Source organism: Chaetodon auriga, chromosome 19, assembly GCF_051107435.1.
Source record: "Chaetodon auriga isolate fChaAug3 chromosome 19, fChaAug3.hap1, whole genome shotgun sequence".
NCBI lineage: Eukaryota > Metazoa > Chordata > Actinopteri > Chaetodontiformes > Chaetodontidae > Chaetodon > Chaetodon auriga.
The window spans coordinates 20,853,169-20,868,994 of record NC_135092.1 but is presented as its reverse complement, the minus strand read 5'-3'; the positions used below and the strand labels follow the sequence as shown (position 1 = coordinate 20,868,994).

At 47.1% G+C, this 15,826-nt stretch overlaps 1 protein-coding gene across 1 annotated transcript; it reads left to right on the top strand.

Annotated features, from left to right (window-relative positions):
• Positions 1-2,804: 2,804 nt before the first annotated feature.
• On the top strand, positions 2,805-14,747 carry naa25 (N-alpha-acetyltransferase 25, NatB auxiliary subunit). The gene is made up of 24 exons (XM_076758678.1): positions 2,805-2,904; positions 4,341-4,426; positions 5,772-5,910; positions 6,006-6,124; positions 6,229-6,303; positions 6,394-6,501; positions 6,763-6,841; positions 7,253-7,364; positions 7,449-7,538; positions 7,888-8,060; positions 8,149-8,261; positions 8,343-8,550; positions 9,771-9,860; positions 9,940-10,120; positions 10,368-10,467; positions 10,555-10,706; positions 10,802-10,927; positions 11,161-11,404; positions 11,677-11,800; positions 11,881-11,946; positions 12,029-12,126; positions 12,221-12,334; positions 12,435-12,575; positions 13,213-14,747. The coding sequence occupies exons 1-24, from the start codon at positions 2,847-2,849 to the stop codon at positions 13,333-13,335; spliced, it is 2,919 nt and encodes a 972-aa protein (XP_076614793.1). The 5' UTR covers positions 2,805-2,846; the 3' UTR covers positions 13,336-14,747.
• Positions 14,748-15,826: the final 1,079 nt, after the last annotated feature.

Sequence of the window (15,826 nt, the reverse complement as noted above, 5' to 3'; positions counted from 1 at the left end):
CCTTCGCTCTTAAAGGACTGTCACTCTCGAGCCGGGATGGACGCCGCTCGGCTCTCTGTCATCATGTGAGTGGCCTCAGCACACGGCTGTGCTCCGGCTCCACGACCAGCCTGTTGAACTTGCCTCATGCTGTCGCTGCATGTCCTTTCTCTTTGGCTAGGGCTTTACCTGGAGGCCCCCCCGCGGCCTCCACAGAAGCTTTTTTTTTTTTTTTTTTTTTAACTAAAACAAGTGAGGATGAGAGTCTGTGTGAAGCTGCGTGCATGAATCAAGGTAGTTTTTTTTATATCTTTCTCAAACTACCGCTTCCTCTCAGCTGACTGAGCAAATGGGTCCAGGCAGATGTGCGATGTTTGTTGCAGTGACAAGCAGTCTGGGTGTATAGTTTTTTTTATTTTCACCATGTATAGTCATTTTTAAAAAGCTTCTCATCTACCCGAGCTGAGACAGTTTGACTTGGTCCGTGAACTTTTCGGGACTGTTGTTAAGGATGGAATCATTTAGGCGAAGGTTGAACCACACAGTTTGAACCGCTGTTGGATGATCTAGTTGGACCTTGATCTGAAAACAGGTGTGGCGTCTTTGTCCCGCCCTCTTCCCTGCATCACTACCTTTTCTTTATTTTGGCTGCATGGGCTCCAGGTGGCAGCCCTTCGTCACAGCAGGAGCTCACCCCAGCCGTCTTTATTTTGAGCGTCGTGCAGATCCTGTCGGGCTGCAGGTGAAATATTTTGTGATGTTTTCCATGATCATGACGTAGCTTAGCGCGGTTACACAGCTATGATTTGCTTGGTGGATCAGGTATGGGCGTGTAGGTTTTGTTGTTACCTATCTGTGCGTGGTTAATGTCGGACAGGTGTAAAGAGGTTTATAAGTGTACTTTCTAATAGGCCCATCATAGAAGTGGACAAACTGTACATACATACACTGACTTGAATGGAATATCCACAGCTACGAAGCATCGGCAGGTCTATCGTTCAGTACTGTACTGCTGAAGGTGCTCTGATGTTGTCAGAGCGGGTGATGTCAGCTCTGCGGACGGTGTGCTGTGTGTCAACAGACTGTCCTCGTGTTGTTGTTGCTCATACTGTAGTTTCACTGTACCTCATCCATGCTTATGAATGTACAGCCAGGAGACGGACGTGTCAGAGTACGCAGGAACGCTGCCACGTTTCACACCTGTACAAGCATGACATGGAGCCGTTATATCACCGACACACGAGGAGGGACTTACTAAAACAACTCTAGATTCGGATCTGCATGCTCAACACTTTTTCTTCTTTACGTTTCCCTTTCTTTTGTCTCGGTTATCCTCCGTTTGATCAGCGCTTTTGAGAAGCTCTTGAACTGCATCAGACAAGAAGGGAAATCCTTTGAAGGGGCGGCTTCTCCTCAAAATCAAGCTGCACTCGGCTCGACCTCAGATCAGCGACGAGGAGTGAAAAGCTCGGCTGAGTTTGACGATGAAGGGGAGTCGCCCTGTAGACTAGAATAGGCTGTGTGATGTACAGTTTTGTAGCATTACCAGTGATGCCAGTCAGGGTATGACTGTGAGGGGAGGGATAGAAGCTTAGGGAACAGATGGAGTCCAAAATACTGTTTTCTTTATTGTAATCATAAATAAGCACTTGCAAAATCTACTGTTTTTTTTTCTTTCATGTTTTCTTTTTTTTTGTTTTTGTTTTTGAAAGACAAAGATTCACGATGTATTCAATTTTCTCTTTTCTGATAAGGCAAAATTCAGGGGAATTAGTAGTGAATGTAATACAATTAGTTCCTTTTTTTCTTTTCACAGCTTTCCAGCTGTGACAGAAGGTCTAGACAATGGAACATAACAGAATATCTAATAAATTTGAACAAATAAGAGAATCCATGTGCTGTTTCCTGTTTCTGTGCTTTTCCTGTTTCTCATTGTGAGTTATTTTATTTTGGATTTTAAACTCTTCACTCTGAAGTGAAATTTACCTAAATGTTTTGGAAGAAAAAAAAACATAATCGGACTTCCAACACTTCAATCTAAAGTCATAATGAACAGGACACCATTATATTTTCCACATGTGCCACAATCCGTTTGACTCTCAAAGTTTTCAGTGTCGTCTGCTGAAGACTTGAAGTTTCTCTGTTTTAATTTGTGTAAATTCAAGCTTGATTTTGATTCATGAAAACTGGGTTGGAAGCCAATGGTGGTTCAGTCTGCACCTGAAACAGGTGTGTGAAGCCTCAGTGCACATTCACTGCATGAGAATGGACCTCAGTGACGAAGGCGACGTGTCCAGTATTAAACTTTGGACATAATATTTGCATATTCATCTTCTGGCATTGGACGAAGTACTCATGAATGATACAGTAAAAGTGGCAGTATCACAGTAACATACTTGAAGTACCAAAGGTGCAGAATGGCTCATTTCAGAATATTGTATAGACGCATTAATAAGCATAATTCATATTGCAGCGGGTAAAGGTGGGACTAATTTTAACGACTACGTACTGAATACAGATATCTATTATCACTTTATTGTATACTTCATATTAATCTGAATCTGCAAAGTAACTATCTGTCACTTAAATGGTAGTTAAAAAGTTCAATATTCATACACCTCTTACTCTCCATACTGTAGTATTTTCAGTGCAGGACTTTTACATTTGATGGAGTATTTTCCCAATGTGGCCTTAGTACTTTCCTTTAGTAAAGGATCTGAACATCCTGCACACTTCATGCACACCCTCCAGCCTGTGCACGCTGACAGCTTATTGCGCTTTCAGCGAGAAAAAAAATCCTTTAATCGCTCCCAGAGGCAGCTCTCAGTGCGCATGCGTGAACATTTACCCAGCAGGTAAACTCCACCATGGCGGCGAGAGGCCATGTGCAGGATCCCAACGACAGGAGGCTCAGACCCATTTACGGTAAGGACTCATTGGAGAGTTGTATATTTCTGCGCGTTTGCAGACTCTGTAGACACCCTTGTTTTCTGTCCCGGTGCATGTGTGTAAAGGAGAAGGTGCTGGAGTCGGGGGGCAGCGATGCGGCCCCACCAGCTCCAACCACGGTCTCTGCTGTCTGCAGCGCCCAATGACAGTGCACCTTACCCGGTCTGCCACCTAGCCGGGGTAGGACACAAATGCCCCGGGTCTCTGGTTGAGCCCGTGTGTCACTGCGTTGTACCTGTGGTCATTCTCGGTGGTGTTTCAGCGCTGAATGGTCCGGACATTTTGTCGCCTGGTTGGGCTCATTCTCAAAGTCGAAGTGCTTTCTCCTTTGCTAACGTTCGCTGTTTGACAGCTAGCTAGCGTGCTAACGTGTCAGCTAGCCAGTCAGTCCATGGACAAGCAGCAGCTGCATGTTAAAAAGAAAAGTTTTCTTTTAGTGCCGGTTGTGTGCCTCAGGTTGGCAGATGTCTCCGCCGCGGTTAGCTGTCCGTGTCCAGTCTGAATCTGTAGCCGCAGTATAGCTATTTAACTGTTACACGGTTAGCTTCCAGCTAGCATTAGGCTCATAATAGTGTAAGGACAAAGCTCCAAGCTAGCTCCCGTGCATGAGAGGTAGCTAGCTTGCTAGCTAGCTAGCAGGGAGCTGTCAGAGCTAACGGACAGCCCCGATGGAGAGCTGACAGCGCGCCGCTAAATAACGGAAATAATTAACATCCACTGTGTGAGTAGGAAACCAAACTGCCATTAATCCCACACGTTTAGCAGTTGTTTTATACTTTCTTGCAGTTTAATGATAGCATTGTATAGCATCGAATTATCCGTGTTTCACAGACCTAAAGTGAGAATGAATAACTTTGGCAGTGAGGTTTGGACTCTGCAGCTGCAGTCAAATTAAAATGTAGCTTGAAAACCATAAATAAGTCAGTTACCCTGTCTACAAGAACTGTCTGTTTCACCCCTGTTTGGAGCTTCAGGGCTGCTTAGTTTGGCAGCAGACCATGAGGTTGTGATGAAGTGATGCGTTCACGTTCCCCAAGTTTCTGTCGGCTTTCGTCCACCTTTGGCTCTTCTGTGGTGACAGTTTGAGCACAGAGAATAGACATGACATAATCACCGTGTACTGTCTGGCACGGTTAATTTTGGCGCCCAGCTGTCCTGAAGAGGCTGAACTGAGGTGTCTGTGTGTGACTGCATGCACATACTTCAGCATTCACCAATCACCCTCAAAGACATGTTTGGTTTCGGTGGCGGCGTTCCTGGGACTTCAGCTGCCAGCTGTTTTCATTATCCATCAATCTGATGATCAGTTCCTCAGCTTGTAGGCTAATTGCTTGGCGTTCAAACTCATGTGCATGATGAGTTCTGGTCTGATATCACGAATGTACTGGTGATGTTTCTTGTGTTTTCTGCAGATTACCTTGATAATGGCAACAATAAAATGGCGATACAGCAGGCAGACAAACTGCTGAAGAAACATAAGGACCTGCACTGTGCCAAGGTGGGTGACTAAGGAAGGGTGTGTGTGTGTGTGTGTGTGTGTGTGTGTGTGTGTGTGTGTGTGTGTTTTCTGCGAAGCCTCATCCACTGTTGCAGGAGTCATCATGGGTCTGAGAAAACACAGATTCCTGTTTGCAACCTGTGCATTTAAAGCAGTCACTAGCGCACAGATATAACCCTTAAAATCCTCCCCGACCGCATTGTCACCTGCTGCATGTCTCCATGTATTATTATAGGACACTTCAGCTGTGGTATAACACGCAGTACAAGAAAATCACACACTTCAACAGACCAGTAAGAGCGCAGCAGTTTGCTCAAGGACGCCGTGGCAGCGATGAACACATGCTGGTGCTGCAGGGGTCAAAGCTGCGACCTGATGGCTGCCAGGCTGTAATGACGAGGCCGCCCTGCTGCCAGCAGCACCTCCAAACAAATCAGACTGCTCATTGTAGATGTTTTAAAATGTGAAAAGGGATAATTATTAGAATGAATGCGCTTTTTCTTTCAATGGCCTCCTTTTTCTCAAGAGCCTTGGTCCAGTGGTTTCTTTTCAGACGTGATCAATGTCCACTTGTGACCGTCTTTTGTTTGGGTTGCATGCCTGAGATCAGGTCAACCAAGGCTGGATTTGTTAAAGATGGACACCTGAAAGGGTAAAACTACTGAGCGTTTCTCTACACACAGACTTACTCCTTCAATACAAGTACAACTGATCACATCCATCCCAAACTCAACCAGTCAGCGTGTGCTGGGGGTTCATCACGGCAGCTGATGGTAGTGATGGAGGGTCAGGCCTCAGGCAGCCTCCTCGGCCTCAGTCTGCAGGATGTTTTAAACACAGTCTTCACGTCTGTCACACGAGCTGAGATACCGTCAGTCCAGACCTCCAACGCCTGCAGAAGCAGTCAGATAACAGAAGCCAGCTGACGATACTCACTTTGATAAGCACAAGAAATGTGAAAATTATGCTGATTTAGCAAACAAGTAACAATTCTTAAGTGGGGAACATGTTAAAATAATCTTACTCAGTCAGTCCAGGAGTTTCTGTTTATTGTTCAGTGCAAAGAATTAATTAGAGGCAAGTGAGACAATTAATCGTGGTATTGATTTCAGGTGCAGCCCGTCAGACCGCAGAAGCATCTCATCTGTCAAAACACTGATGATGTGTAATGTTTTAGAAAATTAGGAGGCCGATCAGGGACAAGCAGCCAAATTCACCTTGCTGTCAAACATCCTGTGTGAGCTGCGTCTTCAGGGACGTCCGGCTGTTGGTAAACATGTCGTGAACGTGTCTTTACTCTGCTGCTCTGTCTGTGTCTCCTCGTCTTCGTCCGTCCTCCCTTCAGGTCCTGAAAGCGATCGGTCTTCAGAGGACCGGAAAGCAGGATGAAGCTTTCACTTTGGCCCAGGAGGTGGCCACCCTCGAGCCCACCGACGACAACTCGCTGCAGGCTCTGACTATACTGTACAGAGAGATGCATCGTCGTGAGTACACACACGCACGCGCATACACACGCACACACACACAGGTAGGCTGGTGATGAGGACTGCATGTTTGACACTGTGCCTGTCGTTCACAGCCGAGCTGGTCGCCAAACTGTATGAAGCTGCGGTGAAGAAGGTTCCTCTCAGCGAGGAGTATCACTCTCACCTCTTCATGGCTTACGCTCGGGTGGGCGAGTACAAGAAGATGCAGCAGGTGAGGAAGCTCACGTCCACACCTGCACGTACACACGACGAAATAATGGACATTTAGTCAGAGTAATGAAGAGGATTTTGACGACTGCGTCTTCGTCTTTGCAGGCAGGAATGGCGCTGTATAAAATCGTCCCCAAGAACCCGTACTACTTCTGGTCTGTCATGAGTCTGGTGATGCAGGTGCGAACGGGCTTTTACGACGCCTTCACGACCGCTCACACGTGTCCACTGATCTGAAGATAACACGTGTGCTGTGTTTTTGGTGTTTAGGCCATCTCAGCACAAGACGAGAAACTGGCCCAGACCATGTTTCTGCCTCTGGCTGAACGCATGGTGGAGAAGATGGTCAAGGAGGAGAAGATTGAGGCTGAAGCAGAGGTGAGATTCAGCTGTAGATGTCTGAGAAATGGGTTTTGATATGCAACTTCTAGTTCCTGTTACGACATGTGACAGTCAACAGCAAATCACCAGAGCTATTAGGTCTTGGTACAAGCATGCTGCGTGCTTATTGGCTCACTGACACTGATGAGATTTACTCCTTGAATATCGAAATTTGGGACCGAATGAAAGGAATTTTTGATGCGGTGCCATAAAAGTTCCTATCTAAAGCTGTTTTTGGCTTCTTGTGTGTGACTGTAGGTGCAGCTGTATTTCATGATCCTGGAGCGTTTGGGAAAGTGCGTGGAGGCTCTGGACGTGATCAGGGGCCCGCTTGGGGGTATGTATGTGTGTTTGTAAAGCCTGAAAGATCATCAAAGGGTGTCAGGGTCCTCCAGGTGTCCTCGTTCAGAGGGTGTGTTAGTGTATCGTTCATACACTTTATCCTCATTTCAGTTCACTTTCTTCATTTCTAAGGAGACACATTCATCAACATCACTGTAAATGTGTCGCTGTCAGCCAGCTGGCTAACGCTGCAGCCCTTTGGCGAGATGTTGATGTAAAATCAGTAAAGTGGAAGCTTCAGAAATGCAAACATTGGACAATAAGATGTGGAAATTTCGGCAGCGTTAGCGATAGCTTTGTCAAGATGGTACACAAATCAGAAAGCAGCCAAACACTGACTGCTGTTCAGTGTTTTTAGCCGGTAATAATGGTAAATGTTGTTTGAAATGTGTGTTTGTCGCCACAGAGAAGCTGACCAGTGAGCTGCAGAGCAGAGAAAACAAATGCATGATGCTCTATCAGAGGCTACAGCGCTGGCCTGAGTGCAACGCTTTGGCCCACAAGCTGCTGCTCAAGAAGTGAGTAGAAGCTCGCGTCGGCCTTTGAGACTCGAAACCACCAATCAGAACGCGAGTTATAAACCTGTGCGTCTCTGTTTCTAGTCCTGACGACTGGCAGTTCTATCCCTCCTACTTTGACTCTCTCTTCCACCTGATCGATCAGTCGTGGAGTCCGCCGGAAGAAGGCGAACAGTGAGTACAAACCGTTCATCGTTTTGAAGCCATTTTCTAACAAAAACCGCCAAAAGGCCTTTTGGCGTCATGCCGTCCGTGATGATGCAGTAAACTAACGTATAACACAGAGGCTGCTGCAGAATCAAGACAAACGGTGTTTTAGAAGGTGATGATGAGACGTTAGCCACAGGGATCAGTAACTCTGTGCCTCAGCTTTTTTTTTTTGAGCCTGATTAACACAGCGCTCATCCTTCAGCCAGCGATCGGGGTTTAGAGCGTCCTGTTACCTGTGTGTCTTTGATTGGCTGCGAGCTCCTGTCGTGCCGCTCCGCTGTTGGATGCTGAATGTATCTGTGTCTGTCCGCAGCTGTTCGGAGGGGTCGGTTCATCACACTGTGGCCGAGGTGGTGAGGTTTGTGGAGGAGAGGATTAAAGGGGAGGACGGCAAAGAGTCTCGCTCGCTCAGAGGACCCTATTTAGCTCGGCTGGAATTAATGCACAGACTGAGGGAGCGGGGCTGTCCTGAAGAAAGCCTGTTAGGTAAAACTCATGGATCGTAAAAACAGTCGCTTTTGCCCTGTTCTTCAGTTTCAACCTGCTTTAACGTCACCTGTGTGGCTTTAAACAGGTGAGCCTTTAGAGCTAATGGTGCAATTCTTTGGGAAGTTTGGAGACAAACCGTGCTGCATCACCGACCTGAAACTATACCTCCACCTGCTTTCTCCTGACCAGCACGTTCAGGTGAGACCGACTGACGGCACGCTGACTCTGGCTAAGTGGAGGTTTGAGCCGTGAAACACGTTTCTCTCTCCGTCCTTTCAGTTCATTAACCGTCTGAGCGAAGCGGTTCCACTGGGCGAGCTGGGAGACGACGGATTCGCTTTTCCAGAGGACACCAAAGCGCTGCAGAGGCACCTGTGTGTGTGCCAGCTGAGTCGAGCGCTCGGGCTGCATCACTCGCTCGACGTGGATGGAAAACTGCGCCTCATCGCCGAGCTCAAAGCTCACTATCGTCACGGGCTCAAGTTTGGTAAGAACACCTTTATTCACTCTGAGAGCTTTTGGCTTTGACATCTGGAAAAGATTCTGCTCGATGCAACATAAGATGGAATAACAAAGTGTCTCATGCTCAGCACATTGTTTGCATTTCCAGAGCAGCTGTAAAGTTTCGGTAAATTACAGTAATTAATATAAAGAAATGGCCTCTGTTGGACGCACTGTTTTTGCTCTGTGATCTACTGCTGAGCGACTGAATCTCTCTGCTGAAACGTAGACGAGACGACTGAAAGTGCCTTCCTGCCGCGTCCTGTGCTGTGTTTTCTGGTTATCTTTCTCTCTCGCTCTCTCTGTCGCTGCTTCCTCTCTCCCATGTTTGACCGCCCTTTGTCTCGCTCTTCTAAAACGAACTGGGACGTCTGTTACACGACCTCATTTAAACATCAGTAAACCATAAAAAAGCCCTTCCATACTCCTCATGTTGATGCTACAGCCGACCCCTGACTTGCTAATCGTGCTAATTAAAGCTGCACACAAGTCGTTGCAGACTCAAAGCTTGTGTGTGAGCGTTCGGTGCTGCAGACTCGGACTGCAGCAGGGAAATGTTGTATGTGAGGAACTAGATTTTGAACTTTTCCGTCCCAAAATGTGAGTTCCAGAGCTTGTATATCAGCCTTTGTGTTAAAGGCGACCATGTAGAGGTGTTCATGGGATTGGAGCATCAGCAGACTGTGGTGGGCTGTGGAGGGTCGACAGGATCATTGTGGTGCCTCAATGCAGCTGCTCTGCTGTGACGTGTTCTCTGCATCAAGGTGTTGGTCTGCAGGTGTTAATGGACCCTGTGTGTGGCAGACAATACAGTTTAATGCACCATTGTTAGTTAAGTTTGGGGCTGCTGTGTTGGATGGTTTGTTGTAGTTGTGGTGAGACAGTCCAGCAGGATTTTAAGTAAAGTGAATTCTGAATGTCTTGTTTCAAAGATGCAGTACTTCTCAGTATCAGACTGCAGTAACGTTGAGTACTGACGGACCGTCTGCAGCAGCCTGCAGTGCTGATGTTAAGAGTGTCTCTGAATGCTGTTTCCTCAGTGAAACCATCATGTTGTTGAACTGTTTCCTGTTAAAGGACGTTTGGAACACTGATGCATGTCATGGTTTATTTTGTGGAATATGAAAAAAGGTTTATGTTCCTCGTCGTCTTGGTGTCGGTGCTGATCGGTCTCGTCCTCGGCCTGTCCATCTGTGTGTTGAACAGGGATGAACGCTCTGAAGACGGAGCTGCAGTTCTCTGACATGTACTGTCTCATGGCGGCTCACGTGTACGTCGACTTATGGACGGAGACGGGTGAGTTTTTCTGTCTTATTCCAGGTGCGTCTGCGCTTCAGCGACGGCGTCTCTAAACGTGTGTCTCTGTGTCCTGCAGGCGATGAGAACATGGTGTGGCAGGGTTTGGGCGTCCTGCAGGAGGGTCTGTCTCACAGTCCCTCCAACGCCCAGTTCAAGCTGCTGCTGCTGCTCCTCTTCTGTCACCTGGGAGCCTTTGAGCCTGTGGTGGACCTTTACTCCAGCCTGGACGCCAAACACGTACAGCACGACACCATAGGGTCAGTACATGAGCACAGGTACCTTTAATCACACCTGTGCCTGAATTCATCAAGTGTCTCAGAAAGACAAACTCTGAAACGCTCCGACCTCCAGAGATCGAAGCTTCATGTGTTGACTTTCAGCTGAGGGACCAAACGTGACGTCGCTGAAAACTCTCCTCTGGAGCTCCTCAGTGTCAGTTAACAGAGGCCTGAAGATGTGTTCAGATCTGGATTTGTGATTTGCTTCTTTCTGTTTCATCTCCAGGTTCCTGTTAACACGTTATGCTGAGTCATTGGGTCAGTTCGCTGCAGCCTCCCAGTCCTGTAACTTCTCCCTCAGGTTTTTCCACTCCAACCAGAAAGATGTAAGTCCGTCCACGGTGACGCCTCAGCTGATCAAAGCCAGAGTGAGACGTTCGAATGCCTCCTGACCGTCTCCTCCTCTCTCTCAGACCTCAGAGTACATCATCCAGGCGTATAAGTACGGAGCGTTTGAGAAAATCCCAGAGTTCATTGCTCTCAGGAACAGGTTGAACCAATCGCTGCACTTTGCTCAAGTCCGCACTGAGAGGATGCTGCTGGACCTGTTCCTCGAGGCCGACATGTGAGCAAACACTGCAGACGCACACCAACGTCCAGCGTCTTGTGCTGCGGAGCTCAGTTCATGTAGATGTCGTCTTTTTTTGGTTTGTCTTCCAGCGTGTTGAGTCTGGAGGAGAGCGTGAAGGCCATGTCTTTGTCTGCGGAGGAGGACGACATCCCCTGGGACAACATGAGGGACAACAGGGACCTGACTGTCTTCACCAGCTGGGACCCAAACGAGAGGTTTGTCATCATCATCATCATCATCACACGTGGTCATGTGACATTGGCTAGCTGTTAGCATTAGCTTATATTACTAATGGAGACCTCACGCTGTTGAAGTGCTGCTCTTCGGTGCTTCAGGTTGAGCCTCTGAATCAGCCTCTGAACACTGAGACGTCCTCAGATGAAGGCAGATCTTTGAATGATGAAGTCCATCAGTGACTATTCCAGCTGCGTCTCTCGTCCTTTCACAGACAGCTGACTGACGAACACCGGCGTCGCTCTCTTGAGGAGGAGTCTGTCTGGCTGAGAATACGCTCTCTAACCCTTCGCCTCCTCGCCTCCCTGGCCGGCCTCGGACACTCGCCGTCGCAGCAGAACTCTGAGCTGGCCAACGAGAACGGGGTCGGGGACAAGACCTCGATCCTGAGCAGCCTGCTGTCCCAGCTCAACCAGACTCTGCAGACGGCGGCTCAGATAGCCGAAAAACGCGTACAGGTCGGTCTGACACACAGTGCAAACCAGGTGTAACCAGCACGAGCGTGCATCCATCCTAAACATAAAGAGTAAAATCAAGAGAGGATAAGAAAGACGACGTTTAACTTTGCCTGATTTGGGGTAAATTTCCTCCATAAAGACGATGTTGACTGATGGTTTCAAGTAAAACTAAAAATCTCTTCTTAATCAGCGTTTTTGTCAGCAGAAGTCTTTGCAGTCCGTCGGCCCGGCGTGGAGCGCTCTGCTGTACTGATGCTTGTGCTGTGTTGCAGTATCCATTCCTGGGACCGCCCTCCACCCGCCTGGCCCCGGCTCTGTCCAGCGGGAGCTGTCAGTGTCAGGCCGCGGCCCTGCAGCTGTCGGTCCACCTGCAGGAGCTGGAGTCGGTCGGACTCGGTAAGAGGAGACGCGAAGCGCGCCAGGAGCCTCGTCCTCCGTGCTTCTGATCTGACGCTCTTTTCTTTTTGCCCTCTCAGACGAGTCGACGGAGCTTCAGACGCAGATCTGTAACGGGTTCAAATCATTAGTAGTTCAGCTTCAAGGTGAGTGAGCAGCTGCTCTGCACAGGACGCTGCAGGTTTCCACCGAGTCCTGAAGCCTCATGTTTCCTCCTTCTGTCCACAGAAATACTGAATAAATGCAAAGGAGATTTATTGGAAATGAAAGACAGCAAATTAAAAACGTCGCCCTCCTTATTAGAAACCCTCGTCTTCTTTGTGGAGGTGAGACGTCAGCGCTTCCTCACACACAGACGTGATGCCGTACTTACTCTGCGTCAGACGTGTTGAAGCTCTAATCACTGCTGTTGCTCCGCAGACGGTCTGCATAGCGTTGTGGATGGCGAGTCACTGTGCCAAGATCCTCCGACCTCTCAAGACTAGTCTACAGAAGAAGAAGAAGAAGAAGAAAAAGGATGCAAACACAGCTCTGGTGCAGTTCCATTGTGCATCCTCACATATTTATCCTCACATCTGTTTCAAACGCGCCGCTGTCGTTCTGTGTGGTCGCTGATGATTGGCGTCTCTTGCAGCCAGCGGTGGTGTGTGGCTTCCAGGAGCTGACGGGGAGCTTGCAGGACCTGCTTACCCAGGCTGTGGAGCATATAAAGGAGCAAGAGACCAGCATGACGGCCCTCAAACTGGCCAGTTTAAGCCTGGACGGATACCCACAGGTCAGTGTTCACACAACACGAAGACAGTCAGAAGCTTCACATAAACTCTGTTCATCTTTGATTTTATTAATTACATTTCCACCGATTTATCTGTGAGTGAGGAGCTGCTCTTCATCTTCATGTTGTTTGCCTGTGGGTCACTTTGGAAGCCTCTTCTTCTCTGCTGCATTTGATGTGTCAGTCATACACAGACGTGTTCAGGGAGGTGACTTCATCCAGACATCAGTAACATGCTGACAGGCAGGTGTGCTGCAGCACACTTAGCCTGGTCAGACAGATTTTACCCCCTGAGGTTCATTTGTTACTGAGAACAAGATGAGACCTTAAAATGGCCGCGGTCCAGTCAGGTGGACGGTGGAGACGCTGAGTGTTGTGTGACTGCGTGGTGAAATGATAAGCAGCAGATGAGGAGGGACGCTGGTGTCAGACAAAATCTGCTCGTGCTGTGATCAGACTCACTGAGTTGACATGTTTTAGCCTCAGATGGACCTCTCACATGATAACAGAGTGACGGCAGGCTGACATTTGAGCACGTGTGTCCACTCAGGCAGACAGCAGCTTCCAGAAGCTGAAGGAGCAGCGACAGCAAAGAGGGACACAATTAACTGACGGACTGTCCGTCCTCTGTGCGTTTCAGGAGGAGGCTGCGTTCATGAAGGCTGCTATGGACAAGGTGCAGAGCAGTTACCTGCGCTCGCTGCAGGAGCTCGGCGATCTGCTCAAGAAGAGAGCGGAAACTATAAAGAACCTCAAGATCTGAACGCCATCGCACACCCCGAACAAAGACGACTGTACTCCCACCATCAGCCCCACCTGTCGGCCCAGCAGCTAACCCACGAGTCCCCCGCCGGTCCCACCGACCCGCCCGAGCACACACTCGTTACTGACCCCCCCCCCCCCCCCCCATCGCCGTTTGTGAGCTCTCATCTGGATTTTTCTTTTCTTTCTTCGACACACCTCTGGGACATTTGCAACTCTTATAGCACACGAGCTTGTAAGTAAACTCATGAATTTATACAGCAGTTCTAAGAGAAAACGAGGGGAAAAAAAGACATGCTCCTTTTAAGTAAAATAAAAAAAATAGAGCAAATTAGGAGAAATGAAATAAGCAGTTTTAGATGAACTAATCTAATAAATTATTGTACATAGTAAAGAGCAACTACCACAACAATATAAGACAATAAACCACTATTCTGTTTGTCAGTTATGTTTCCTCTTTATTCCTCACTTTGTTTTTCTGGTGACCCAGAGAACACACACACACGCACACACACACGCACACACACACGCACACACAGGGACTGTTAACACTACGGAGGAACGTTCTGTCAATGTGCTGCTTCTCCAGCTGTTTCTCCATCAGGAGCAAACAGGCACAACTTTGCATTGAACTGTGGGAGCGAGGACTCGTGACGGCCTGCAGACTGAAGTTCAAGAATCCTTTTTTTCTCGCCCTCGTTTCTTCTTCTTCTTCTGATTTAATTTTTTTTGCTTTGTGTATCCTGTGTGTCGCCTTGGTCCTGACAGTGGAGCCACCTCTGTAGTTGCAGTATTATAAAGAGCAGCGGTGGGATGAGTTCAATCACCAGGACGTTTTTTTAAAGAATCTGAAAAATCTCATCTGCCGCTATCGTTTCTTTATTTCCTTCCTTCTTTATTTTGTTTATTTCTAGTTGAAGTGGTGCTTGTAAATGTGTCTGTTGTGGAATCGGGTTGTTCCAGCACAAAAAACAAATTCAGGCATGGATCAAGTGTTCAGACTGGACTGATTGTCATTATTTAAGAGACCACGTTCACGAACAGGCGGCGCATCGTCTCCTCCGACGCTGAGGCTTTCGAGCAGAGAGCAGCGCGCTTCATCACATGCTGGACTGCAGGTTTTGGCCCACAGTGTGTTCCAGTTCAGTCTAGACCAGAACATTTTGCTTCCTTTGACCCAGATCTGATTGTACAGGCAGTTATTTTCAGCTCTAGAATAAACAGCTGACGGCTGACAAACGTTGGACCTAACTGTAAATAAGAGTGGAGGCAGCCTTTTTGAAGAACGGTGTGAAAGGACGTTAGTGTGTTTTTAAAGCCGCTGCAGTAGATATTCACTCTGTGTTGATGTTTTTGTCATTCCCACTGAAGACCCCCCCCCCCCCCCCCCCAAAAAAAAAGTGAACCAAACAATGTCATCGTCCTCTGAACAGCGAGCACCTTCGTCTAACCAGAGAGAAAATGAGCTGACAGTTTACAGGAGGAGCGCTGATGGACGGCTGCAGGGAGCGCGAAGGATCCTGTTTTAGTTTTTATCCAGAGTTTGGCAGAGCGACGTGAGGAAACGCTGACTCCTCCCCTTCCTGTTCGTCACATAAAATCACACACGTCTGCTAAGAAATGCCTTTTTTTTTATTTTTTTGACGACTGGAGCCCGTCTGTGTTGGAAAGGATCCGGATGGAGGGAAAATGTTTGTGATCAGACTTCATGTTGTTGTTGTTGAGGTTCAGAATAATGGTTGACAATCTGCAGCGTCATCTCACCCCCTTTTGTTAGAAAATGGAAAACAGAAACACTGGAATGTCAAGCTTTTTTAAATAAAAGAGTAAATGTGAGAAGCTGGTTGTGAAATGTCTCGACCTGTTTTTTTTATTGAGGAGTTTTGAACTGCAACAATCAGAAAATGAACTACACTGATCTTTTATTCATCTCTTCAACTGTTTCCAGCGGCTACATTATGAGGATTTGCTGTTTTTTGCCGGATATGGTCGATTAATGGTGAACCAAAGAAGGCCTGAATTCTGTTTAAATTTAATCATTACTGAGCTCTTAATGTTGTAGTTGTCTAAACCCGTCTATCAATTTGTAGTTTTACCAATCTGAGTCGAGCAACTCGATTATTTTGACTTGAATTTAAGTTTTAGTTCCAAAAATTACCAATTTACCACCTTGAATTTAATCTTTATTCATTGGATATTTGAATTTTCTGGTTGAATTTGTGAAAAAACAGCCTTGAAATCAATCTTGCTTTTTTTTTTTTTCAACTAAACAATCCTTTCGAGATTGAATTTTATGATTATAGAGACAAAAGGAAATAAAGGTGAATTTAAAAAAATAAATAATTTGAATATAAATTAAAAATAAGTGTAGAAATAACAATAGAAACTGTACAAGAACAATTCAACTCAAAATTTCAAGGCAATAGTGTATATACACACAGTATCCACAACCAGTGTTCAAATAATACTGCAGTACTGTGTCCAGTGAAGAG

Coding starts and splice junctions, on each gene's coding strand:
- naa25 (XM_076758678.1), top strand. CDS start 2,847: ATGGCGGCGAGAGGCCATGTGCAGGATCCCAACGACAGGAGGCTCAGA. Junction 7,365..7,448: donor CACAAGCTGCTGCTCAAGAA/GTGAGTAGAAGC, acceptor CTCTGTTTCTAG/TCCTGACGACTGGCAGTTCT. Junction 12,335..12,434: donor AGGATGCAAACACAGCTCTG/GTGCAGTTCCAT, acceptor CGTCTCTTGCAG/CCAGCGGTGGTGTGTGGCTT.